The 24,756-nt window shown below is 40.9% G+C and overlaps 2 protein-coding genes and 1 non-coding gene across 4 annotated transcripts; all 3 read left to right on the forward strand.

Annotated features, from left to right (window-relative positions):
• Positions 1-1,397: 1,397 nt before the first annotated feature.
• camkvl (CaM kinase-like vesicle-associated, like) lies at positions 1,398-9,675 on the forward strand. The gene is made up of 11 exons (XM_026368048.1): positions 1,398-1,492; positions 2,460-2,591; positions 2,931-3,005; positions 3,781-3,919; positions 4,851-4,971; positions 5,537-5,612; positions 5,811-5,947; positions 6,107-6,185; positions 6,274-6,361; positions 6,689-6,697; positions 7,920-9,675. Exons 1-11 carry the CDS (start codon positions 1,398-1,400, stop codon positions 9,405-9,407), a joined length of 2,439 nt encoding a protein of 812 aa, XP_026223833.1. The 3' UTR covers positions 9,408-9,675.
• Positions 9,676-10,850: 1,175 nt separating this feature from the next.
• uba1 (ubiquitin-like modifier activating enzyme 1) lies at positions 10,851-24,665 on the forward strand. 2 transcript variants are annotated; one of them, XM_026368043.1, is made up of 26 exons: positions 10,851-11,059; positions 14,106-14,222; positions 14,305-14,363; positions 14,474-14,642; positions 16,818-16,952; positions 17,042-17,148; positions 17,242-17,332; positions 17,424-17,556; positions 17,648-17,745; positions 18,000-18,146; positions 18,415-18,591; positions 18,718-18,825; positions 18,912-18,992; positions 19,272-19,424; positions 19,830-19,995; positions 20,471-20,667; positions 20,849-20,913; positions 21,253-21,448; positions 22,560-22,634; positions 22,729-22,918; positions 23,069-23,154; positions 23,258-23,350; positions 23,535-23,726; positions 24,051-24,152; positions 24,250-24,350; positions 24,457-24,665. In XM_026368043.1, exons 2-26 carry the CDS (start codon positions 14,106-14,108, stop codon positions 24,590-24,592), a joined length of 3,174 nt encoding a protein of 1,057 aa, XP_026223828.1. In that variant the 5' UTR covers positions 10,851-11,059; the 3' UTR covers positions 24,593-24,665. The 2 variants fall into 2 exon arrangements, with proteins under 2 accessions (XP_026223828.1, XP_026223827.1); XM_026368042.1 differs by lacking the exon at positions 10,851-11,059 and adding an exon at positions 12,488-12,766.
• On the forward strand, positions 23,837-23,938 carry LOC113168047. The gene has a single exon (XR_003299328.1). It is a non-coding gene; the product is annotated as a small nucleolar RNA U6-53/MBII-28 (small nucleolar RNA).
• Positions 24,666-24,756: the final 91 nt, after the last annotated feature.

The raw sequence follows: 24,756 nt of genomic DNA on the forward strand, positions 1-24,756 counted from the left end.
ATTACACTGTACTCTTCAGCCCCGCCTCCACACATAGATGAGAAGAACCTCTGGCCCTATCATCTACAGTAGTAATGCTACACACACACACACACAAAGATAGAGAGAGTGAGAGAGAGGAGCATCACTGATGTTCATTTGTTAATCCTAAATTAGCCCCAGCATGTCATGAGGATTTCTATTGTCTTAGTCCTCATTTCATTTTCGCACTCCTTCTCTGTGTCTCTGCTTAGTTTAAACACACAACACAACCCTGACACAACTGAAATGTCGCATTTGTTCCCATCACGTATTTCCTCACTTGGGCTATGTCCAGACTACTATATGAACCTGATGGTCTTGATGGGGAAACAAGCCCAGCAGAGACAGAACACAATCGGCAGATCTCTCCACTAAGGGGAAAATGGAGAAAATAGCAGAAATTAGTTGTTCCATAAGAATGAGTTAACTCAGGTGTTTAGCAGAGGAGAAGAACCTTGAGGATGGATGACTGAGGCTTCCTGGGAATCTGTCTCCTACAGTAGATAGAGTGTTTAAAGGATGTGGGTGAGGATTGCCTGAGGACTGTGGAGAGATGCTATATCGATTGCTGATTCACTATCTAGATCCTTGATTTTCTACCTGGCCATTTGGGTCCTCCAGTGGAGTCACAGGCTATTTTGGTGTGGACATGATAAGAAAAGTGTGAAAAGTGTGAAATACATACAGACTACAGGCACATACCATACGAAAATCACTGAAATGATTATGAATGCATTTTAAAGATTCAGCGCTAACGGTGAGATGACGTGAGACGAGTTTAAGGCTGTGAGCTACTGCTCTAGATTAAAAGACACATTTAAACATATACACATACTACATAGAAAAAAAAATAATTTTCCTGTCATTTAAACCCAGTGATATCAGTGTAACTGAGGTCTCCAGTGATTGCTGAAGGAGCCAGCTGCTTTGGGGACACAGGGACACTACCCTTTATAAATAAAATTTAACTTGAACTTGACAGACGTTGCAGAGTATCTGCAGACTTTAGTAGAGTAGAGAGAAGCTTACTGGGTGGCTTAGTATCTGTTGACAGGGCTGGCACACAATCAGGCTGCCAGAAGCATTAGCATCCAGTTTCAGAAATTGACTTGGCTATATCTGTGGTTCTCCGATGCACCATATACTTTTAAGACTAACTCTAACTGCACTACCTTGTTGTCTTTGACTTCAGCCCTGGAGACTTTCGTAATGTTTCATCAGTACCTCTTTTCCTCTTTATCATGCCTGCCCATGCTCCTCCGCAATCCCTTTGTCTCTCTGTTACCTAAAGGTGCCATCAAAATCATTTGTGCTTCATCCCTTTGTCTTGCAATGATTGAAATGTTTCTCTCTTTATTTGTTAGGTGAATGCAGTCATGCCATTTGGATGCCTTGCCCTGCGAGATGGGCGGACTTACAATAGCATATCTGATGTCACAGATAAATATGAGATTGGACAAGTCCTCAGAGCGTAAGTACCATAAAGCTTTCTGCATGCCCATGCCAATGTAGAATTTATGGCCACATTGCAGTATTCACAAATAGTTTTTATTCTCTTCATAAATTATTGAATGTTGAATTATTGAATTACTGAGTATTTGTTTTGGCAAATGAAATGGGTTCACTAAAGGAATGACAGAAGGTAATAGCATGAGGCCAGTTCAAAACAGACAGATTTTTCACATTTTAGCCAACCAATTGTCTGTGTTTTCCTTTTTTTTTTTTTTATAATCATGACAGTTCATGAAAAACTCTGTTGTAAGTGTAGAATTTATTCATTCTGAATATTTTTCAAAGAGCTGTGAAAATCACTCTGCAGCTTCACTGGCTGAATACTGACCATTTTCTTTTCCTGAACACCTCTCGTTGCCACTATGATGGCAGCACACACACACATACAAACACACACACACACACACACACACATACTAATCAGTGTAGAGGCCATATGGCAACATCAGCATCTGGCCCCAGAGATTTTTTGCTTATCTTTTATATAACACACACACACAAACTCCAAATTAAGTGCAGACATTTGGTCAATATGCATGCTATTTTAAATTCTATAAAACAATCTTTATTAGAATGATTTAAGGTTAGAAGTTGTTTCTCTGATAGTTTTATTGAGCATTGAAATATTGTACTTGCATTAAACAGCTCCAAAAAAACCATTTGGCTGAAGTACTGTATGCCCCCTAAAGCTCAAAACCAAAAATAGACTCATTTCGAATATGATTCTATCCAACGACTCTCCACCCAATTTAATTTTTCGCCTAAACAGCCAGCATACTTTGTCTTTCTAATTATGTCTCACTTGGTCTCCCTAAATGTGCTCTCACTGTTAAGATGTAGCCACATCTTTCCTCTTTAATCTGACCTTATATTTACCTATTCTGCCTTTCTCCGTCTGTCTTTCTGTCGTTTTTATGCTTGCGTAGGAAGGAGTTCTGCGAGCTGTGCCTGGCCAAGGACAGACAGACAGACAAGGTGTTTGTCTGCAAGAAATTCCTCAAGAAAGATGGCAGGAAAGTCCGCAAGGCTGCCAAGAACGAAATCATGATCCTGAAATTGTACGCAGTCAGTCTGTGGACAGATGGATGTATGTTTGAGTGATGGAGAAATGCAGGGAGAGGGCGAATGAGAGAATGTTTTGTTATTTGAAAATTTCAGTTCCCAGTCACACAATCCATGCAATAACCCCAGTTAATAACTTAAGCTCAGGTGTGTGTCACGTCTGCTATGCACTGTTTTTAAAGTATTTACCCAGCTAAAAAGATTAACACCCACACAATCTTGTTTGTATAGAAGACTATTCAAAAGCCAGAGTGTGGATAGCACATTTCAGTTGCATGTGAGGCACTTCACCGGTGTTAAGGTTGCAGTCTGTGACTCCTGTTTTGCTGCTCCAGGGTCAACCACCCAAACATCCTTCAGCTGATAGATACATTCGAGACCCGGAAAGAATATTTCATCATCCAGGAACTGTGAGTGTTTCTTCTGCTGTTTCACTATTTATCTTTCTTGTGTAGGCATTCTTGACATGGTATACAGAACTGTGTCTGTGTCTTAATTAGGCACCTTATTGTACTTGTACATACGCACGCACAGATCCATCAATGCAATGGTAGATGTTCAGTGTATCCACTTATTACTGTGTGCTCTGTTGCTCCCCTCAACAACAGAGGAAGGTGTTAGGTTTGATGAGATATTTGCTCCTACTAACACTCGACATTGCTCAGTGCTTCTCAAGCACTGCTGGGCTATGCGAGAGTCTCTACAGAGAGCTTAGGATCGATAAGCCGGAGCACACCCAATCCACAACACTTGCAACTAGTGCATTTTTCAACATATGCAACTTTATTTGAAAGCAATAGCACCGATTAAATCTGAGTGGACAAAGTATTTCTTTTCACTTTCAGAAAAACAGAGAGACAGGCTGCACCAAGAGTCGTCACAGTCATCTGTGTGCATTAGTCTGTTTATGTGATGTTGTCTGTTCATTGCTCACACGTGTGCCGAAGCAGTAGTCCTCCTGCTGGGGGCTACACGTGATGATCACATCCACCTTTTATACACTCCAAACTTAATCAAATCTTCTGGAGTAGTGGCTAATTTCTAAATGCTCATCGTCACTAACTTTAGGCTAGTAGAAGATTGCCGTATTAACAGACAAAGAAAAGTCATTTATTGCACTGTAACATATGGTTAACAGACTCACAAGCTTCACTTATGTTTTTGTGTGTACGTGGCTGGATACAGTGCCACAGGCGGAGATGTCTTTGACTGGATTCTGGACCAAGGAAATTACACAGAGAAAGATGCCTCCAATGTCATCAGACAGGTCCTCGAGGCTGTGGCGTACTTACACTCCCTTAACATAGTTCACAGGAACCTCAAGGTACACGCTCACATTTTTTTTTCTCTTCCTCCCTACACATAGAGTTGCATGTGTCTTCTTTGTGTTTGGTGTGAACAGATTTTATTTCAGCCATCATAACGAGGATATTTCTGCATTGTGAGGAAATGACTGTTTGAGAGGTCTGGTGTTAGGGTAAGGGTTGGGATCAGGCATGTAGATGTGATGGTTTTCCCTTAGAGCAGGGGAGTCAAATCCTGTTGTATTCCAACTATCTCTGCCTTACCCATTGCTGATTACCTGGATCAAGTGTGTTCAGCCACTCAAAATTAGCAATTAAAAGACTGGCAACTTGTTGCATCTTTAATAACACTGAAAGAAATAGAACAAAACAATTTATAAAAAGAGTGTTGCTGTTCGCCATTACACCTCAGACAGCAATTTTTAGTATTTAGTCAATGGAATCTCTGTGGAGACACATGAAAGCATTGTGCTGTCATTTCAGTTAATGACTCAACATTTGTTACAATTGATAACATTTTTAGCAAGGGAGTAAACACTGACTTCATGGCTTAATGCAATCTCTCAGGATACACAGACAGATTAATATCTTTAACTCTCATTTTCAGTCTATTAGGATTGAATTACAGCATCTCCTGAGCTTCTGGCTCCTCCTAGTGGTAGATGTGATTCTGTATTCTGAGCTCATTCTGCACATTCAGTACAACTGAAAACAACATATTCATATTGATATATCCATTTTAAGGATGCAGCTGGTAAAGATGATTGATTGACTGATATAAGCATATTGCAAAAGGGTGTTGACTTATTTTTTCACCCAAACCAATCAGAATAATGTACAACTTGTGCTGATCTCTTTGATTATCTCTTAAAGTAACTCTTTAACTTTACTAAAACCAAAAAATGTTTGTATTTCTGTAAGAAGACTGATTTGTTCAATAATTTCGTTTAGTTGGAAAACCTGATGTACTACACAGAAAACAACCACAACAAAGTAGTTCTGCGAGATTTCTACCTGTCCAGGTTTGAGAATGGACCCATCACGGATCCTTGTGGAACACCAGAGTACTTGGGTAGGATGCACCCTATTCATCTATGTTTCACTATTTGTCACCCTGTTACATACTGAAGCTTTTCATTATCTTTTCCCTTCTGTGGTAAATACAGTATAGACCTAACTAGAAGTATGCTTTACCTTTTTCAGTTTCTTGCCTTCGTGTGCTTTTGACGATGATAATCTTTTAGTGGTAAACTCTTACAGTGGAACTGAAACATGAAACCCAGTAAAATACACACAGAACTGAAAGCATCCAACTGTCATTCCTCTTCCTACCCTCTCTTTTCACCCCATTTTTACTCATCTCCTCTGTACTGTCTTACCCCACTGTCTGAGGCTTATGCTAAGGCAACTTGCAGTCCAGGTTGTTTCTGGTGAAAGGTCAGGACAGGAATTCATAATCTCGAGTTGAATAATTAAACAAATAAATAAGGAAAAGGGTCAGAGTCCCTGACAGGAAGGGAATGAGAAAGAGCGAGTGAAATGGGAAGCTATTGCCTGGGCAGGGTAGAATTATGAATGTAGTGCGGTGGTTTGTAAATGAAAATCATCTCTCCTCTCTTCTCTTTGCTGTCTCACAGCTCCTGAAGTGGTGGCTCGTCACAGATATGGTCGTCCCGTGGACTGCTGGGCAGTTGGTGTAATTATGTACATACTGTGAGTCTCCATCAGTAATTACTAAATCTATAATTAATCTCACAGGGAAGAACACACTGAGCTGCATGCAAGAGTTCCATCCTAATAATTACTACTTTGCTTACTTAATGGGGCATTTCTAGGAATTGTTAGTGTGGCTTCAAAATAATTTCCATCTTTCTGTCTCCATACAGTATGTATTTTTTTCCTTTTTTGCAGTTTATCAGGTAACCCTCCTTTTTATGATGAGACAGAGGAGGAGAACACAGATCTACATAATCGCATCATCTTTTGTCGCATTGTTGCTGGGGACTTTGAGTTTGATTCTCCTTACTGGGATGACATTTCACCTGCAGGTACATGTCTCCACCACACAGTGGCAATAAACAACCAATTGAAATTCATACAGTTAACTGTGTCTGCCACTATGAAATGACTATCTATGACTTTTTTTATATTTATTGTAGTTGTTTTGGCAGATGGCACACCTTAAACTGACCCTTTTTCTCTTTCAGCAAAGGAGCTTGTCTGCCGACTTATGGAGGTGGACCAGATGCTCAGAATCACAGCACAAGATGCACTTTGGCATGAATGGTAATTGAGTTACCATATGATATCCATAAAAGCACAAAGGGTTCACCTACAGGACATGCAATCACTTTTATGCTGTCTTCTGTGTCAGGATCGCGGGGAATGGTGCTTCAGAGAAGAACCTAAAAGATGGCGTGTGTGCCCAGTTTGAAAAGAACTTTGCTAAGGCCAAATGGCGGGTATGAATCCACTCTCATTCTCTGTCTATAGAAGTAAATTAAGTTGATATTAATAAAGATGAGGTGAGCAGGAGAGGAAAAGAAAGATAAATCAGATAAAGACTAGGTCCAATGATAAAGAATATAGTCAATAGTTATGTTTTTGTAATGATGATTGCACATATTGTGCTTTAGTTCAGCTCGACTGTGTGTTATTTTTCTGATATATGGTAATGGTCATAAAGATCTCATGGGGACATGAATGGAAGAAATCAACATGGTAGTGCTGGTCTAACAGCATAAGTAACAGCTACAACCCTCTTCTCTCTTTCCCCATGTGGTTCCCAGGAGTTGAAGGTATTGTAGTTTATTGTGAGGGAGAGTGGAAGGACAGAGCATGGGCAGAAACTCACATTTAGTCTGGCATGATTCAATAACAAAACATCTTTCAAATGGCTGAGCATCCTCTTGAATAAAAAAAAAACATGTTTCATGTAGGTGAAGTTATCATTAATAATCAACCGAAAATAACATTTTCAGTTAAAGCATGATCAGTCTGGAGATGTAATGATCATGTTTGGTCTGGTGAAGCTCTCCTCATAAGCTCTGTTCCTGCTCACTGTCACTCCGCCTGTCCCAGAAGAGATCCACCCACTATGCCCCACTTTTCTTCATTGAATTAGACTCAGATGTTCAAAGTGGCCCACTCTGCTCCTTTCTTACTCCTCATCTGCACTAGTCTATGAACCAGATTGGTACAAACTAGATAATGATCAGCAACAGGAAGGAGGGTTTTCTCATTACTTTTGTAGTTTTCTTTTTGTTATTGTTTGTTTGTCTTTTTTTTAAAATAGTGTAGATAAGGAGAGCGAGAAATGGAAAGGATATAAGGGATATAGGCCACTGTGGACTGTTGAATGACAGTTATTTGAACTGTAAGGCCCTCTGTCATTCCTCTTAAATGAATCCTGGCTCATTGTCCCATTCTGTACCTCAGTGTTAGATGCAAGTCATACTTGAGGTTATGCAGAAGCTGTTCAGTCAAGCCATATTGTATTTCTGTGTCCAAATGCCTTTCACTTCCAGATAATAAATTCCCTGGTTTATAAAAGAACTCCTAAGCTCACACATTTACCCAAACTCATTCAGTGTTCGTAGATTAAAAGGAGTCAGATGAGTGTAAAATGAAAATTGAGGACATTTACACTTATCTGCTTACCTTTTTCAGTTAACAAGCTCTCAGGAGTTGCTTGGGGAAATTGAGTCTTAAGAGTGACTTAAACCAGGGTATAATGTGTCATAACCTCCTGGAAGTAAATAACTGGCACTGATCTTATTTTACTGTTCACTTCACACAAATCACATATCAGCACTTAGTATGATGGTGCCTTGTCAGGCTTTTTGTCAAATGCTTGTTTTCGAAGCTTGTTTTTATGTTTTGCCATAATCAACTATGGTATTAAAGCATTTTCTAGGGAAATATGGCTGGTCATGCAAATGGTAACATACTGTAAATGTAATACCTTTTACCCCTGCTGCTCTTCTCTCCTTTTTCTTTGCCTCTGTCTCTGTTTTGCAGAAAGCGATCCGTGTCACCACCTTCATGCAACGACTGAAGAATTCAGAGGCATTAATTGATAGTTCAGCTGAAGCTCAGGGTGGTGAAGAGGTGGGAGATCAGGAAGGCGGTGTGTCTCAGGGGACAAGTGACGAAGGAGACAAAGTAACCAGTGATGGAGGTGTGACATCAAGTAGTGTGTCTTTAGAGGTTACTGTTGAAAATACACCAGAAGGGATGGACCACGATGAGGAGAGGAGAAAGGAAGGAGAAAAACAGGTGAAAACAAATATTGGCCCATCTGTAGGAATTTCCCCATCAGATATTCAGGAGCCTCTAGGCCAATCAAATGCAGCCCCTAAACTCATACAGGATGAGGCTGATAAGGTTGGTGCAAAGAAAGCAGCAGGTGATGGAACCAGGAAAATGGCTGCCAACTTTGGTCAAAATAAAATTGTACCTGAATCCAAACTGACCCCTGTGGTAACACTGGACTCCTCCAAGCTGTCAGGTGGTTCTTCAGGTACTAATCTTGACATAAAACACACACACGCTTCTCCTGACCCCAGCGGTAAACGTAAGATGGCAGCAACACTCCATGGCCCTTCACCCACAACCCCTTCTGCAGGAACTGCCTCCCCAGACAAGAGGTCAGCGACGCAGAGGGAACAGAAGAATGAGGCTGATGGAAGTTGGTGTCAGACACAAGTACCTGAGGCTGTGGCAGAGAGGTCAGTAGGAACATTAGTCACTTCAGCTGTGGGACCTGGAGCTGGTGTGGATGCAGGACTAGGAGTCAGATTAAGGGGTGATGCTAGCCCTGTGAGTAGTAGGGACAAGGATGCCAGAAGAATAGAAAGATATAGTGCTGAGCTTAGCTTAGCCAGGGCAGGTCCTGCATCAGGACAGGGTTGTTATGCAGTAGGCAGCTCGGCCAGTTTGGGACGTCATGCTACACCATACAATCCAGACATTGGTACTGTAGGGAGGGGAATAGCAGGAAGCTATGGGAGTCCATACAGCTCCCTGTATACGAGTGGAGGAGCGGCAGGGATGTATGGGACTGGGCTACAGCATACTGCAGGTGGGAGCAGTACTACAAGTGACTGGCAAATGGACAGTGTAATTGAGCAGATAGAAAAGCAAATGGCCGCTGTGCTGGAGAAGATTGAGGGAGACATGCCTTCGCTTCTAGAGCAAATCAGCGACTGTCCATCTGAATCACCACGTGCCCGAAGCACAAACGCCTCACCTGCCACCTCCCGTGCACGATCCTCACCGCACTCCACGACTGCGACCCCAGCCACTCCACCACCTCTCCCTACCTCTCCCAGGCCTGTGCTGCCATCACTGCCTCGTCTTACTATCCCTCCTCCGTCCTATCCCCCACCCTCCCCACCCACTCAAGCCTCACCACAGGCTGCAGGAGACCAAGAGGAAAGGGATGGACAGTGGAATGCTGCTCGTCCCAGTCAGTCACCCAGAGCTGGCATGAGGAGGGGCTTATGAAGCCGCTGCAATAATCAACAGTTGGACCACTGGATTTATAGGTTAAACTTAAGGGTTTAATCACTGTTTGTCACCCATCTACTTCCTCCCCAGAAGAAAGGTAACAATATAGTTCTTGGCTGTGTATTCATATTGAAATGACTGGTTAAGATAAATTTTACCGTGGCATTGAAATACTCTCCTGACTGGAGCCTAGGAGGAGTAGTATCCTGCATCCTACTAATGTTGCAAAGACCAATATTTTATGCATCTCAAATTCCAGATTGTGTGCATGAATACTGACCACACAACTGCCTCATATTAGAATCCAAGCACTAAGCACAGTTTGCAAATCATAAATCTGCACAAGTAAGAACAATGTGGTATAATTCTCTGCTAATAGAGAGAGTTAATAGCCGGAGAAGCTTAATGATTTGCATTACTGCCTGTAAAATGTAAATACATACAAAATAAATGGTTTCTAATTTATGCTCTACTCCAGTGTTGTGAATTTTCTCATCTATAACTGATATTTACATTTATCAAATTCCTTTTCATTAGTTTTTGTTTCTTTCTGTTTGTGTTATTGTTCCTTCTCATGAGCTTGCATTCACTCAGCTGTACAGAAGTGTATGAAACTGAACTGGTCAAACCTTTCCATTGACCGGTACTGACTGAGATTTGTTGTGGATTGTTTAAACTGTCGCTCAGACTCTTGTGAGTTGCCCCACACCTGTTGGAAAGCTGGGAAAGATCTCTAGATGCAAGATACTGTATAAAGGCTTTGCAATAACAAACACATTTCTTCTTGTTTTTCCATTTTCCAAAAATTGGCCTGAAAATGTGTTTTCCTCTTTTCTCCAGTTTTGTTACACATTTCATTCGGTGATGTTACTTGCCAGTGCTGTCTATATTTGCTCCTTTTTATTGTGTAAAAATTTGTGCTTTTTGCCTCAACAAGTCTAGACATCCACTATTCTATGTAACCTGTGTTGTTTGCAAGTCTTTCAATAAAAGTAAAAAAAAACAAGCTACATCTTGGGTTGTTTCCGTGATTGCTTAAAAGTCTTGAGACAAAATACTTTAAAATACTGTTTGTTTGTTTGTTTTTTTTCTTTTCTTAATATGAACAGAACTACAACGTTGCTCTAGTGTTTACTGTGATGGTGTTATCACGCCATTGCCTACAAATTCCATCTGGCCTTGCGTGAACTTCGGATTAGTCTATATTTGAGAAAAGGACGGGGGTGGAAAAAAAAGATTTGTAGTTGTAAACGTTAACATACCATGTAACAGCGCAGAACTATATATTATATTGCACTCTATGTGTTTCTGTTAAACGTTAGAGGGGATTAAAATTATCTACGTATAATAAATCGATCAGATATTTTTTTTCTGCGAACCCTCTTGAGCGGGACGATGGTCGTGTCTGTAACGTGCACATGTTGCTGCTTTGCTTTGCTTTCAACTGAAATAGAGTGAGGGGAAACGGTTCGGGAACAGCCGGGCAGGCAGCCGTCCAGCGGAAAAACTCACACAGAGCCCGCCACCCTGACACACTTTTGTGTTTGCAATCAACGGCACTGTTGAATTGTCACGTTGTTTGTTAGGTTTCTTGCTTAAATACAAGCCGATTTTAATACTACAGATCAGGCCGAGTAATATCGGATGTGGTAAGTTCTACACACTTGTGTAGCTCTCGTCTTGGTAACGTTAGCCCCAGCTAGTCGGCTAACGTTAGCTGGTTAGCGGCACAAGGAGGAAAAAGTCGTTGGGTGGCTAGATAGCTTGAAAGCTAGCTAAACACAAGCTAACAACTGCGCAGTCGTTTGATCTACGTTATTGGTACTCGTTAACGATAGTTACCGTCGGCTAACTGAACTATCACAGTTCTCCGCCGCGGCTAACTTTAGCCAACAAGCCACTGTCACGTAACGTTAAATTAGCATTTGCACATTTTATTTGCACGGCAAGAGCTGTTTAAATATTCTCTGGTAAATAAGGTTAACGGTAGCTTGAAAGCTACTTGGCTACAAACATCCACTGTATGAACGCAGTGTTAGGAGGCATGCAAGCTAACTTGTATCACGCAACCTAGTACGTACTGGCAATATTTAGTACCTACTGGCAAATTATATTGATAGATTAACGTAACGATAGCATGTCAATCGGTGTTGCCACAGTAACGTAATATTGGCTAGTGTCTGTCCTTAGCTTGCTTAGTTAACGTTAGGCAGCCTGATAATGTGACATCAACGATGGCCACACGTTTCAGTTCGGATTAAGCGGTGGAAATGTGTTGTTTTTTTAATTTCGTTGTACAAAGATTAGAATGGGATCCCCTCGGCATGTGTACCCGACAGTTTGCGGCCCACTCTTTTTTTCTGGGCCTTTGTCGTTTGCCAGGCACCCCCTCCCCCAATACTCCTCCTCTGCAAGGAATGCTAACCCCTAACCTCAGTGTGTCTAAGGGCCCAGACGCCCAGCATCCTCACAGCCAGCAAGTGTGCTACTCACTGTCGTACCTGTCTTAGTTGTCATTGCAGGATCATCAGACTTGACTAGCGAACTGTTTTCCTGAACTCAGACGAAGAATAATGCTTTCCAACCACAATACACCAGTTTGCTTTGTAGAGTGAATATATCCCATTGTATTGTGCTCTAGGATATGTTCCTTTTTCCCCTTTTTTCAAGTGACTGGTAGCTCGTGTTGTGTGCTCTGTGTAACTATACATCCAGTCTACACCTACAATGGGATGACTTCTTGTTAACCTGGATCTGAAACAAAGATGATGATGTTGATGGAATTCATGCAGTCCCGGTAGACGGGGTCTTGAGCTTCGAACAACAACCAAGAAGTCCGTAATCGGAACTTTGCTCTCTTGCACTTGAGTCAGACATGCTCTTTGTGCGTTTCGGATCAATTGCAAGGTGATTCCTATATAGAATCCGTGAGGTCCTGCAGCTCATTGTACAGAAACATGCATGCATGCATCTCCCGGTAGCAGGGGCGGGATGACTGCGTGGTAGCTTCGCCTTCCCGGCCAATGAGCTGAGCGCCTGGCTGAGCAGCGTGCGCACGGCCACGCTTTCCTGTTGAATATTTCAGCCCATGCGTCACCGCTCCTCCGCCCCTTTCTCCCAATCTGCCATTTTGGTTTTGTTCCCGTCTGCAGTCGCAAAGCCAGCAACGCAATTACATAGGAGAGACACTCAGCACGACATAGTGACTCGACAATATAGTGCAGACCGTCCTAATCCCGCATCGCGCTCTTTTCTTTGTACAAATCGTCGAATTTGCAATCATAGTTACTACTGACATATAAACACCGTGAGAGAGGAGCGGGTTCGCATTGGGAAGGGACCGAGAAGGATTATTGGTAAGAAAGGAGAAATCAATGAAGCGCGAGTGTAATGGCTAGTCTCTCGTTCGCGTTAATGCTCATATTAAGTGATAAAGTTAGACGGCGTTTTTCATTAACTACTGAAACATTGCATTTTGCTAGTATGTGAGCTGTGATAAGGAGCTGTCAAACCCGTTGCTGTCTTTAACGAGCAGGTTGCAACATAGCTACAGCTGCTAGCTTGTAAAGTTGTGTTCCGCACCAGGGTTTAATACAGGCCTAGGCCGAGCTGCTAATGGATGAGCTGGTAGGCTGGTGTTTTCTTTCCACTAAGTTATTAATGTTCCTACCCTGCCAACTTGCCAAATCACTTAACTGATTAGTGGCACGCAGACTACTTAGGAACTAGCAATAACTGTACTAACCCGGGGGGCTTTGCTGTATCATGCCGGATGCGTTCATTTTCGTTTTTGACGAACAGCGGTCTTTCTGTTTACTGTGAACTGTACATTTCTTTGTAGCTGCCCGTCGAGGTATTTGTTTGAGATTTGGCCTTGAACCCTTAAGCATTTGAATTTGCTTTGTAAACTGTCAAGTCTGACTTGGGTAGGCAGGTAAGTTAACTACACTGTATGCGGAAATTGTGGCTGAGGGTGTTCCGTGCAGTGGGAATGTGTTCGAGAGATACTGCGGCCTGTTTCACTTCCCGATGTGATTGCCATTGTCCAGGCTATTCCGTTAATCATAGTCTAATTGTTACTTGTTAAAATTTTACTGTCTCTAAAAATACATACAAATTTAGTCTAATAGTGATAGTAGTTCCAGCGATAGAGTACGATCCCGGTGTCCACACCTGCGGGCCACAGTGAGGTGTTGCTCACTTTACCGCAGTGAAGTTTTAATGATTCAGCTCTTTTTGTTGAAACCATGTTGGGGGTCCTTAAATACCGGTATAATAAACAATAGAAGTACATAAACAAGCCAGCCCTGTCTCTGGGCTTGAAAAGGACTGATAATGCTGCTATTCATGTCTCTTCCAGGCTCAGTTCGTTTTTGAGCAGATTTGTGTTTGGCCTGCAGCCAGCCCAGCTGCTCCCTAGACTAGAAATCCTCTCTTCAACATGAAGGGGATTGGGTGCTTGGGATGCTTAACATAATAGAACCATAGCAATGCAATATATTTCTCAATCCTTGCTAGCTTTAAAAAAAAAAAAAAAAAAAAACTCCTTGAAACTCAGGCATATGTACATTAAACGGTCACATATCGTCGAGAGATTTTTTGTGTTCTCTCTTTTAAACAAATTGATTTAAATTGGTCTAAGTGAAACGGCCGTACAGATCAGCTTTTGTTCTGTCTTGTATTATTCTTGTCTAGATGTCCAGCTCGCCGCTGTCCAAGAAGCGTCGCTTGTCAGGAACAGAGACGAAGACGGGATCCCATTGCTCCTCCTCTAACTCTGTCAGAACTGATCTGTCCCACACACCTGCCAACGTAAGTACAAACTCATAAGTTGTACACTTTGGCTAGTAAGTAGTAACATAAACTTATTTCACCTCCTGTTATCTCTCTGCAGGGCATGGCTAAGAATGGCAATGATGCTGAGATTGATGAAGGCCTGTACTCAAGACAACTGTAAGTCTTCAGTCTGAAAAGTTTTGTCTTTACTAAGAAAAAGTATTAATTGAGCTGGGTTTTAAATTATGTATATTTATACATACATGGCATTTTCATATCATTTGTAGTTACGTGTTGGGCCATGAAGCTATGAAGCGCATGCAGAACTCCAATGTCCTCATCTCCGGTATGAGAGGTCTTGGAGTGGAGATTGCCAAGAACGTCATCCTGGGAGGAGTTAGAAGTGTCACTGTGCATGACCAAGGAGTTGCAGAATGGGGAGACCTCTCTTCTCAGGTGTGTGGAAAATTACAGAAATATTCTCATTTTGTATGAGCACATCAAATTCAACTAATTCAGATATAAAGACTTGAGTCATATGTGGTGGTGTTGCCATCCAAAAAAAATGTTGCAGCCCTACCCACCTTAATTGCATAGGTTAACCCAGATTTATTAGTCCTAGGTCAAACTAGACCCTGTCTTAGTAACGTGGAAGGATTGTTTTGATCTACTTGGCCAGGACACTGAAATCTGATGTCTAAGGAAAGATAGATAAATGTGTATGTGTGTGTTTGTGTGTGCACTAATCACATTCTTGTGTGTGTATATATATATTTTTTCTTTTTAACATAAATGTGTTTGATGTAGTCTGCGTTTGACTTTCTGCTCTCTCAAGCCTTTCTATTTCAACCACTGATATTTCCTGCAGCGTCCTTTCTTACTCAATCTAAATGAAATAACATTTGAACTGTATTCAAAAGTCTTATTTAGTCAGTTTATTTAAATTTAGATTTAAGTTTAAATTGATCATCATTTTCTGGTATAAATATGCTAAAATGAAAAAGTGTTCTTAGTAGTGTTTGCTAACTTATTAAAACCATTATTGAAATTTCAAACATTTGGAAAAAAAATGAAGGCCTCTTGCTGTCACTCTGAGTCCATGTCCAATTATATCCATTCATCTGAATTGATTGCACATAATTTAGAATAGCATATATGTATGTTTTCCACCACTTAATACGCATATCAGGACAAACTCTGATGACGGCTCCCTGTAGAACTCAAATCAAAGATTAAAATAGTGACAAGAAAAAGTATGTGAACCTTTTGGAATTTCATGGTCATAAAATGTCATCTGATCTTCATCTAAGTAAAGAGTATTAAAAAATATAATTTGCCCAAAATAATAACCCAAGAAACGACCATAAGAATCTCATATTAGCTAGTGGAAAAAGTATGTGAACCCTTGCAATACCGACCTTTCCAAGGGCCAGTGGAGTCAGGTATTGGCAAACCTGGAAGAAAGTTCTTTTGAGGGTGTGGACTAGAGCTACTTTGACACACAAAAAAAAACTTAAACTTTCTGAGTTTACTCTGCACAAGAAGAATACACTTGTGAGCCATTCCTTGCCAAAAGGAGCTTTCAGAGGATCTACAATCAAGAATTGTTGATTTACATAAAGCTGTTACAAAGTGATGTCGAAAACCTTAGAAATTCACCAGTATAGTTAGGCGAACAATCTACACATGGAGACACTGTGGGACTGTGGCTACTCTACCAAGAAGAAGTGGGTGTTCAGTCAAAATGTCCCTAAGAGGACAACAAACACTCATTAATGAGGTAAAGGTAAAACAACCCACAGTGACATCTAAGGATTTGAAGGCATCATTGAAACTGGCTAACATCTGTGTTCATGAGTCTACAGTAGGTAAAACATTAAACTAGCAGGGCGTCTATGGCAGGACACCATTAAGAAAGTTGCTACCTACTTAAAAGAACATTGCTGCATGCCTGAAGTTTGTGAAAGAGCACACTGACACTCCACAGCACTATTGGCAAAGTGTTTTGTAGACTGATGAAACTATTTGGAAAGAATATACAACACTACATTTGGCATAAAAAGGGCACTGAATATCCTAATGTTTCCACTAGCACTGAGGTTTTTATGGTTCTTCTCAATAAAGACGTATAACATTAAAAAAATTTATTTTACTTATATTTGTAAATACTCTTGACTTGGATGATCAGATCACATTTTATGACAAAATAAATGAAAATCCAAAAGGTTCACATACTTTTTCTTGCCACTGTAGATCAGTGCAAGAGTATAAAACTATTTCTAAAGATTTGGGTGTCAATATTTGTGAAATGGAAGACTTTTGTATCTAGTGGTAGTCTTCCTAGAGTTTGGCTGAATAAGAGGACAAGAAGCACTTTTGCAGGGAGGTGACTTGAGACTGAGGTGACAATTTTCAGCACAGCAGTGACTCAAAATGTAGAGCCAAGAAAATGTTCCAGCAGTTGAGGTTGAGAAGATTTTCTGGGAAGAATGAGATAAAATGCCACAAAGGGATGGCTAAAATGTCATTTGATAATTGCTGGGAACTATTCAAAGCAAAAGGAAAATCAGTAGCTCTTTGTTTTAAACCATAGTCTCATGAAATATACTTATTTATTTATTGTTTTTCCAGTTTTACCTTCGGGAAGAGGACCTGGGAAAGAACAGGGCTGAAGTCAGCCAGCCCCGTTTGGCTGAACTCAACAACTACGTCCCTGTGACTGCCTACACCGGAGCTCTTACTGAAGACTACCTGACCAAGTTCCAGGTATAATGTAAAGAAGTTGGTCACTAAGTCATTACAGCTTTTATAAAGCAAGATAAGTTTGTGTTTAAAATTGTCTGTTTGTGTCCTAGGTGGTAGTTCTTACCAACTCAACTCTGGATGAGCAACAGCATTTGGGGGAGCTCTGCCACAGCAAAGGAATCAAATTTATTGTCGCCGACACTCGTGGTCTGTTTAGGTAATACTATGACTCTTGTCTGCTTCTGTGTTCTGATATATTTCTACTTGTCAATGTGTAATATTCATGTACATTACATGTTCTGTCTTCTAGCCAGCTTTTCTGTGACTTTGGTGAGGAGATGATCGTGTATGACACCAATGGAGAGCAGCCACTAAGCGCCATGATTTCCATGATTACAAAGGTTAGTCTTTAACCTTCACTTGTTTGACTTTTTGAAATTGCTTATCGCTTTGGGTGTTATTTACTCAAATGCTCATTCATGGTTTCTCCAGGACAATCCAGGGGTTGTGACATGTCTGGATGAGGCTCGTCATGGCTTTGAGAGTGGAGACTATGTCACATTCACAGAGGTTCAGGGTATGACAGAGCTCAATGGCTGCCAGCCAGTGGAAATCAAAGTTCTGGGTAGGAGGCCTTTTCCATTTAATTAGAAGACATGTTTTGAGATGTCTGGGTATGACTTACAAATTGCCATGCCTTCATCTCTTTTTTCCAGGTCCCTATACATTCAGCATTTGTGACACAGCTGGCTTCACAGACTATGTAAGAGGGGGAATCGTCTCTCAGGTCAAGATGCCCAAGAAGATCTCCTTTGTAAGTGACTGCCAATTTCTACAACAAGGATTGTTATGGCAACATAGCAGTGATACATAAAATTTGCTTTTTAATTCCAGACATTTGGAATGTAACCATTTTTGTATTTTAAGATTCCACCCCCCACCCCCATTGCCACTCATCAGAAACGTCACAGTACAAGTGTCACCATATAATGTGCTTTTACAGTCACCTTAAAAAAAAATAAAAAAAAAAATAAAAAAATTATATGAACTTGTTTCTTTCCTATGCAGAAATCAATCTCTTCCTCCATGGATGAGCCAGAGTTCGTGATGACAGACTTTGCCAAGTTCGAGAGTCCAGGACAGCTGCATGTGGGCTTCCAGGCCATCCATGCTTTCCAGAAAAAACACAACCGCCTTCCTGCACCTTGGAGCCAGGTAAATATCAGTCATCATAAGAGCAGTATAAAATCCCTTTGTTTCCTGTTTTGTATAGTTTGCCTCCTTTTAATTGTCAGTAAATGTGTCCTTAGGAAGCTGTCAGTAAAATCCCTTTTTTCACAAAAAATAAAAACCAAATCACTGTAGAATTACCCATGAATAGTTGTGCAGCACATTGAAATTAACTAATAATGATCAATAAAAGTCAGGTATTAAACAAAGTATTTTGTGAATTGTTTACCATGCTGGGCTGTTTTTATTCCAGACTGATGGTGATGAGCTGTTGACATTGGCCAAGGAGGTGAACTCTGCCCAAACAGGGTCTGCCAAAATAGAGCAGCTGGATGAAGCTCTTATTAAAAAGCTGTCGTTTGTTGCTGCTGGTGATCTAGCACCCATCAATGCCTTCATTGGGGGTCTAGCTGCACAGGAAGTGATGAAGGTCAGTGGTATGCCATGTCCTACACTATCTGACATGTTTGGACATGTACTACACTATCTGTCCAAATCAATAATGTTTTGGTTACAAGTGCATTTTTCATATTAATACATATGTTTTGTTCTTTAGGCATGCACAGGAAAATTTATGCCAATAATGCAGTGGCTGTATTTTGATGCCCTGGAGTGCCTGGCTGAAGATGAAGGGGTTGTGCTCACTGAGGAAGAATGTGCTCCTGTAGGTGTTGAAAGCAAATCACACACTAAAGACAGTCAGTTGAGGATGACAGTGGTGCTAAACCCGTTTCTTTCTTTTTCTCCCAGAGAAACTGTCGATACGACGGGCAGATTGCAGTGTTTGGCACCAAGCTGCAGGATTTGCTTGCCAAACAGCGCTACTTCCTGGTGAGTTTGCTATTGGAAACCTTTCCAACATTTCATTAACTTTCTGTGGTTTAGGGAAATAAAAATTTTATTTTTGTTTTTGTCAATGAATCCTAAAAAAATACCCAACTTCAGCATTGATTGTTCACAATATGAAGAATAGATATAACCGCATTTATTTGTTTTAGCTTGCTGTTGTGACATAATAGAAGTCTGGTCACGTCTACAGTTCACTGTATTTTTATCATCTGGTGTACAATACTTTGATTCTATTTTAAACCCAATCTTGAATTGTTCCAGGTTGGTGCTGGTGCCATTGGCTGTGAGCTTTTGAAAAACTTTGCTATGATTGGACTAGCATGCGGGGAGGGAGAAGTCATTGTGACAGATATGGACACCATAGAGAAGTCCAATCTCAACAGACAGTTCTTGTTCAGGCCCTCGGATGTTACGGTCAGTACTGCGCACAAGTTTGGCATTTATTGATTGAATTTGATGTTTCCAAGCAGTGCTGCATATGGATTTCCTGTTCATTTTATCTAATCCTGAGTGCATTTATTCTGCTGCTGATCGATCATGTCATAGTACATCATTAAATGGAGAAAATGGGATGCTTGGGGATCATAATGGTTCATCCTATATTGTAATGTCTGTTATTTCATGTGGTGATGCATAAAATGCAATGATGTTTTAAAGCACATTATTTTTGACACACTATTTGCCTCCTCATTATTCAAGGGTTACATTATGTAAAATAAAAATTGGAGGAACTTACAACTGACATTCAATGCGCTACAGACCACAGTTGAAGTAAAAAGGCCACTATTGATATAATTTATATATATATTTTCACAACAGAAAATGAAGAGTGACACGGCAGCAGCAGCAGTGAAGCAGATGAACCCCTCCATCAAAATTACAGGTCACCAAAACAGAGTGGGTCCCGACACAGAGAGAATCTATGACGATGATTTCTTTGAAAGCCTTGATGGAGTGGCAAATGCACTGGACAACGTTGATGCACGTAAGAGACACAGGATTTCTAGAATTTTCTTCAAACACAAGAAGTGTTGACTCAATAGTACATCTGATTTTGCATTTATAAAAGGGTAACTTTTTTTTACTTCTTTTTATAACTTCTACAGAACAACAGTAAATGTACACATAATGACCAACTAACTTACTTTTCTTTTTACAAAAATCTATATTTCTATAGCTTGCATTGCACACAATAAGAGACCAGTATGCTAACGCTAGCTAAATACATGCAGGTTGTACTAGGCCATTTATAAGGAGGACTTGCAGAATAGCTCTCTGAGGATAGTGTCCTGTTCAGATACACAACACACACTTCCACTTATTCAAACCCACTTGTCAGTCAGCTATACTTCACTATTCTACTACTTCTATTCTAATACAGTATGGCTTTGTTTGAGTTTCTTAGGTTCAACGTCGTCATTTGATTCTTGTCCTGCTCTCTGTTTTTGTCCATTGTGTAGGTATGTATATGGATCGGAGGTGTGTGTACTACCGTAAACCCTTACTGGAGTCTGGTACTTTGGGTACCAAAGGCAATGTCCAGGTAGTGATCCCCTTCCTTACAGAGTCTTACAGCTCGAGCCAGGACCCACCTGAGAAGTCCATCCCCATCTGTACCCTTAAGAATTTCCCAAATGCCATTGAACATACACTGCAGGTCAGTGGACACGTTTATGCACAAGTCATTTTAATTGGATAATTGAAATATACACTCTTTTTTTTTTTTTCCCCCAAGTATCTACAAAGTCATCACTCTAAGTGAAACTGATTCAGGGTTTACACCTGTTGTGCTGCTGATTCAGTAAACAAAATGTGTTATTGATATTTCTTATGTTTAGTGGGCCCGTGATGAGTTCGAGGGACTATTCAAACAGTCACCAGAGAGTGCCATGCAGTACCTTACGTGAGTTAATTTCCTTGTCATTTCCTCATATTGACTGTATTGCATCACTGTATTTATTTTAATGCTTGATATATTTTTTCATGATAATGTACTGAGATGGGCAAATTCTGATACACTGACCTCTTTTGATAATAGTTGGCTTGTGAAAATTGATCTAGTGGATTGGTAATCTTTTTGTTACTTGCTTACCTCATGACTAAAAGAAATCTTTATGGTCCAACTAATTTGTTAGTCTGATATTGACAAATTGTTCCGTCTGTGCTAGTTTCAGTTATATCTGTGCATGTGTATGTGTATGTATGAGCCTTGAGTTCAAATACATAGTCTTTGTTCTTTCAGAGATCCTAAGTTTATGGAGCGGACTCTGAAACTTCCTGGAGCTCAGCCTATTGAGGTGTTGGAGGCTGTTTACAAGAGTCTTGTCACAGACTGCCCCCATAGCTGGGCTGACTGTGTAGCATGGGCACGCAACCACTGGCAGTGCCAATACAGCAACAACATCCGCCAGCTACTGCACAACTTCCCCCCAGATCAGGTACATGTTGAATTCACTGCACGATGAATGCATGAAACCATTGTCTTGGAATCTGTTGTCTTGGAATCCTAAACTGAGTCAGACAGAGGTTAGCTTTTATTCAGCCTTACAAAAACCTCCTATTGCTCAAAGAATTCAGTTCAACTCAAATCTCCTTCTGTATTCATCACACCACATTAGTATGATCCTGTTCTTTGCATGTTGATGAACAAGTTGGCCGGATAATAATGTTCACCATATGACATGATCTCTGACCCCAAAGTCGGGTTGAGTTCTTGTCTCAGCGTTGCTTCTGCTGAGAAGATGCTTTAGTCAATGTAAACGAGATGGCATGTTAAATTTGAATCGTGTTGGAACAGAAAGTCCTTTCAACTAACTGTGCTGTTGTGCTGTGATGTGAGCAACATTATACTTTAATGTATGTAACACAACAAGCCGATCCTCAGTTGGCATCAAAATACAGTAGTATGCACGTCTGTGTGTGCAGAAGAGAATGATGAGGTAACACAATGTACACAATAGTGTAGATGTCACTTGAAATTAATTTATCTTACCCCCTGCTCAGGGGAGGAAGGGCAGTATCAAGGCTGCCTTTGTATTTAAAGAACAGAAAAAGACTTAATTGTTCTGTCATTATTATTAATGGTAGTGAGGCTAACAGTGACTGATACACAGGTATGAGTATTTGTGTAACTTGCAATACTTTAACTTGTTCCCAGATTCTTGTTGTGCTTACTGTACTCGCTCTGAATAGAATGCACAGATTATTCAGTGGGGTTAAATAACTGACATAACCAGGTAGTTTTGTTGAGGATTACAACATCGAGTGTGACTCATTTCTGGATACAGACGTACAGAGAGCAAGGTCCTGCCCTACTACACACAACTGTGTGCTTACAAGTATTTTTTAGTCTACATTTTGCCCTTAGTTTATTCCAGTCGGACAGTTTCACAGAAGTGCCTCCAGGTTTACTCAGAAGCTAAACCTATGTTTCTGTGCTAACAATGTTCATACATACACATATGAACAATGGTTCATATGTCTACTCTTTTCTCTACAAGCCTTCTCTTGTAGTGCCTCTGAGTTATCTTATGCCTTATTTTCTTTCAGCTCACCAGCTCTGGTGCCCCATTCTGGTCTGGCCCAAAGAGGTGTCCTCACCCCCTAGAATTCAGCACTAGCAATGTAAATATACTCTCATGTGTTCTGTCCTCTTAGTTGAATCAGTATCTGCTCTTAATTAGTCTCAAGATAATAACAGAATGGCTTTGCCTTGCAGGAACTGCACATGGACTATATAATGGCAGGAGCCAACCTGTTTGCTCAGACATACAGTCTCCCAGGCAGCAATGATCGTGTAGGAGTGGCTAAGATTTTGCAGGAGGTCAAAGTGCCGGCCTTTACCCCTCGTTCAGGAGTTAAAATCCATGTATCTGATCAGGAGCTGCAGAATAGCAATTCCTCTGTTGGTAAGACACACAAGCACATGTATAATAAAGTATTCCAGGTCATGTAATCTATGTAAGATGTTATATTTTGAGATTAAGACTTGCTTATGTGATGGTAGCGTATGCACTGAAGTGATTTGTGGATGGTAACCACAGACTCTTGGTATTTAGATGACTCCAGGCTGGAGGAGCTGAAGACGCAGCTGCCTACCCCAGAGTCCTACCAGTACAAACTCAACCCTATTGACTTTGAGAAGGTACACTATCTTTCCTTCTGTAGATGTACTATATCTAGTATGCTTTTACTTTCTCCTCAATATAAACTTAACTGATGGTAGTTTGTTGTTGACCTTTTAACAGGATGATGACACCAACTACCACATGGACTTTATTGTGGCAGCATCTAACCTGAGAGCAGAGAACTATGACATTCCCCCAACAGACAGACACAAGGTAGGATGTTTAGCAATAAAATGTAGTCCTGTCATTGTCCTTTTTGCACATGCAATAAGCAAAGAAATCTTTCAAGCTGTTAGATTTTGTGCTGTATTTTCATTAGTATTACTAATGTGTGTTGCTGCAGCTTCAAAGAAAAACAATGTTTTTCATGATTCTTCTGATATTCATTGCGTTGCAGAGCAAGTTGATAGCTGGCAAGATCATTCCTGCCATCGCTACTACTACGGCTGCAGTGGTGGGTCTGGTGTGCCTGGAGCTGATCAAGATTGTCCAGGGACACAAAAAGCTGGAGTCATATAAGAATGGTTTCATGAACTTGGCCCTGCCTTTCTTTGGCTTCTCTGAGCCCATTGCTGCTCCCAAACACAAGGTAGGATCCATTTAGATGTCAGAATGTTTTCTCAGTGCAGAAGAATACGTATAATTATCAATATGTTTAGTGTCCAAAAGACTCCCCGCATATATCTTAGCTATTTTGAACTCCAATGATGATTCAGCCATGCTAATACTGATACACCAGGCAGATGCAGTTTGCCTGCTTGGGTGTAAGTGAGTTCAACTCACCTTCTCACACTGATGGGATCAGTGTGTGCTGAGGAGAATGTTAGAATAGTGTTCTTTTCTGTATTCACCTCTACTGTTCTTTGTGTGACTGATATTAGCATCTCATAATCCTCAATCTTTATTTTTGCAGTACTATGAAATTGATTGGACGTTGTGGGATCGCTTTGAGGTCACAGGTCTGCAGCCCAATGGAGAGGAGATGACACTCCGACAGTTCTTGGACTACTTTAAAGTACGTCCTCATCAACTCATCTCATTAGTTTGGCACCATGTCGGTTCTTGCCTCCAATTAACTGCACCACTTTTTTCCCTCCTTTGTTTTCTGTCAGAATGAGCACAGGTTGGAGATCACCATGCTTTCTCAGGGAGTGTCCATGCTCTACTCCTTTTTCATGCCTGCTGCCAAACTCAAAGAGAGACTGGACCTGCCGTGAGTACATCTTTTACATGCCCACACCTAGTTCTCTTATTCTGAGTAACATGTGTGAGGCACATGTTTTATTAATTTTATACATTTGCTTCTTTGTGTCCTGTAGGATGACGGAGATTGTGACTAAGGTGTCCAAAAAGAAGCTGGGCAAGCATGTTAAAGCCCTGGTATTCGAGCTGTGCTGTAACGACCTCTCAGACGAAGATGTGGAAGTGCCCTATGTCAGATACACCATTCGCTGAGCTCCACGCTGAACCCACCCAAAGGAGGGTGGGATTAGCAGGGGCAGGAGACGGGGTTGGTGTTCTAAGTGAGGAGTTGGGGTTGGGGGAGGGGGTTGGGGGTGGGTGGGTTGATCCAGTCAGCTCTGTTGGATCAATCTTTTTTCTTTTTCTTTTCTTTCTTT

The sequence above is a fragment of the Anabas testudineus genome, chromosome 7 (genome assembly GCF_900324465.2).
Source record: "Anabas testudineus chromosome 7, fAnaTes1.2, whole genome shotgun sequence".
In the NCBI taxonomy this organism is placed as follows: domain Eukaryota; kingdom Metazoa; phylum Chordata; class Actinopteri; order Anabantiformes; family Anabantidae; genus Anabas; species Anabas testudineus.

Coding starts and splice junctions, on each gene's coding strand:
- camkvl (XM_026368048.1), top strand. CDS start 1,398: ATGCCATTTGGATGCCTTGCCCTGCGAGATGGGCGGACTTACAATAGC. Junction 2,592..2,930: donor GAAATCATGATCCTGAAATT/GTACGCAGTCAG, acceptor TTGCTGCTCCAG/GGTCAACCACCCAAACATCC. Junction 5,613..5,810: donor GGTGTAATTATGTACATACT/GTGAGTCTCCAT, acceptor CCTTTTTTGCAG/TTTATCAGGTAACCCTCCTT.
- uba1 (XM_026368043.1), top strand. CDS start 14,106: ATGTCCAGCTCGCCGCTGTCCAAGAAGCGTCGCTTGTCAGGAACAGAG. Junction 20,914..21,252: donor AGTGCCATGCAGTACCTTAC/GTGAGTTAATTT, acceptor TTGTTCTTTCAG/AGATCCTAAGTTTATGGAGC. Junction 24,351..24,456: donor AAAGAGAGACTGGACCTGCC/GTGAGTACATCT, acceptor TGTGTCCTGTAG/GATGACGGAGATTGTGACTA.